At 60.8% G+C, this 2,519-nt stretch overlaps 1 protein-coding gene across 1 annotated transcript in view; it reads left to right on the top strand.

Moving 5' to 3' along the window:
• Positions 1-401: 401 nt before the first annotated feature.
• The window catches only part of ADCYAP1 (adenylate cyclase activating polypeptide 1), a 4,785-nt gene continuing 2,667 nt past the window's right edge, over positions 402-2,519 (top strand). The window contains 2 exon segments of the mRNA XM_014521933.2: positions 402-980; positions 1,223-1,330. Of these exon segments, the coding sequence (XP_014377419.1) occupies positions 1,230-1,330 (101 nt within the window). The 5' untranslated portion in view covers positions 402-980; positions 1,223-1,229.

Raw genomic sequence — 2,519 nt, 5'->3', positions numbered from 1 at the left:
CCCAAATAAATACATCTTTTTTTTTTTTTGGCTGAAGCTGGACGAGTGCAGCAGTGGAGATGGCCTCTGGAAAAGCTTAGCTATCTCCTTCTGAGTTTGTGCCCCCCCCTACTCGGGGGGCAGGTCAAACTTGAAAATCAGAACAAATCTTTTAGCCCTCTGTGGGGGGGAGAGGGGGGAGTGTAAGTTCGTGTTTATGAGAAGCTTATGACTCCCGATCAGATCATCCGTGAGGAAGGCACAGAATTGTTCTGTTCCTTGAGGAATTGGGTGGTGACGTCTTTTCTGATACCCGATTATTACGTGACTGCAAAAAAAAAAAAAAAAAAAAGTCATTTGATTCATGAATAAAAATCCGAACGCCACAACAGGGCAACAAACACTATCGTGCCGGCCTTAAAGGTAACACGCAGGCGGCTGTTTACAAAGAAGGCTCTCGGTAAAGCAGGGGGGTTGCTGCTCATTGCCTAGATTGCGAGCTGAGGAAGGCTGGCCAACTTCGGAGCCTCAGAGCAAGGATCAGAAGAAGGAGAAAGCGACAGCTGAAGCATCTGAGTGGAGGGGAAGACCTGGGGAAGAGATCAGCCTCCCGCAGGCAGCTGCCAGGCACAGCCCTCGCCTGTCTCCCGCCTCCTCCTCCGCCTGCCTTGGCTTTCTCCTCCGCGGCCCCTCGCTCCTCTCTGCCGGGCTCGCTTCCCTCCCTCCCCCCTGCCCCTTCCCCAGGCTGGCTCTGCTCCAGATCTGTGCTGCTTCCTGAAAACTTTTTTTTTTTTTGCCCTTTTTTTTGTCCCCCCCGAGCGGATCCCAGCACAGCCGCGCGTTTTGCCCAGCGGAGAGGCGATGCTGCGAGAGTTTTAACCGCTGAAACTTGGGAGACACTTCTCCTCCTCCTCCTCCTCCTTATCCGCTCCCCTCATCCCCGATCTCCCCTTTCTGTTTGCAGCCAAACGCTCTCCGTGCCGGGTGTGAAGAGTTTCATGGTAAGGAGAAGGAGTGGGAGCGGAGGCAGGAGGCAGGAGGCGCGGGGGGGATGCGCGGCGGGCCCGGGCAGGAGCGGGCTGGCGCGGGAAGGGACCGGGCGCACTGAGCGCGCGGGGCCGGGGCTGCCCGATCACCCGGGGATCCTGCAGCCTGGGCGGCGGCCGCTCCCGGCGGGCAAAACTAGGGAGAAAAGGGCAAGCGACAGGAGCGCTTCTTTCTGACAGCTGTTTCTTTTCCCCAGAGTGGCAATGTGTAGCAAAGCGATCCTAGCGCTGCTGGTCTATGGGATAATAATGCACTGCAGCGTCTACTGCTCACCTGCGGCCGGGCTCCAGTACCCTGTGCTAAGGTAGGTGCCCCCTTCCCCCGGCCGGGTGCCTTCGCAGGACCTGCTGCCTTCATGGTGACCTCTCTTCCCCCGGGGTGGGGAAAGGCAGCTAGGAAGACAAAGGAGACCCCTACCATCCGTGGCTATTCGCTGGCTGCAGCCACCTGGGGTAGCGGGAGGGAGCTGCTTGGTCCACGGCGGGGCAGCAGGCGAGATGCTTCCCTAAGGGCAGGGCGAGGGACTTCACTCCCACCACGGCTCGCTGCGGGGGCTCCGGCTACCATCACCTCCAGCCCACGCCGCCTGGGGTGCTGCTCCTCAGCTCGCGGGGCACCCCTCTGGTTTGCATCGCAGGGAAACGATTGTCTCCTGGCCCGGGAGCCCGGCCCCGCGGGGATCCACCTTTCCTGGCGGGCACGCAGCATCGGGCTCTCTCCCACCCTGGCGGCTGTCCACCGCCTGCTCCAGTTGAGCTGACCCGGATTTGTAGGTAGACAGGGACCTAGGGGCAAACCGTTGGCACCCTGCTGCAAGGCTGGCTTCGAGACTAGCACGTTTGTGGCAATCCAGCTCTCAGGGACTGGGGGAGATCTCTGTTCTAGCTCAAGGCATCCATCCATCCATCCATCCATTTCTCTCTCTCTCTCTGTCCATCCCCACGTTTCTGCCCCAAGAAGAGGAAAGTCTGCCCCAAGCTGTGGGGCTTTTGTCCAGGTAGTTTGCTGCCTAGTTTCTGGGCTGGCCTAGGGGTTAGACACGAGCGGCCGCTGGATGTAGGTTTTAGCTGAGGCTGTACCCGCTCCTTTTCCAGACCGGGGCTAGGAGGAGCTCTTTGGCTTCTGGGAGGCTCGGGTCTCCTCTGCCCCGTCCCCAGCTGCCAGGTCTCCTGTGCTTAGTGCACTTGGAGCAGGGAGGCGAGCCCGGGATGGGGCAGCCCTGGGCCAGCTCTGAAACAAAGGAGAGGCTTCCCAGCCCCGAGCCCTGCCCGCTTTTCCCTTCAGGCAGCAACACAGGAGAATTGGGGGAGACTCTCATTCCCCCACCCCCCAGGGAAAATCCCCCTTCCCTCCCCTCCCGGGGCCGCCCGGCTTGGTGCGAGGCCTGGACCCCTCCCAGCCCCCCTGCGGGACAACCCACCCTCTCCCTGCCTTGTCCTCAGACGACCCCAGGCTGAGCTACCCACTTCCCTCCCGCCCGGCCCGGGGCTTCC

Source organism: Alligator sinensis, unplaced genomic scaffold (assembly GCF_000455745.1).
Source record: "Alligator sinensis unplaced genomic scaffold, ASM45574v1 scaffold677_1, whole genome shotgun sequence".
Classification (NCBI taxonomy): Eukaryota; Metazoa; Chordata; order Crocodylia; family Alligatoridae; genus Alligator; species Alligator sinensis.
The sequence above is the reverse complement of the archived record's forward strand: the minus strand, read 5'-3'. Positions and strand labels throughout refer to the sequence as shown.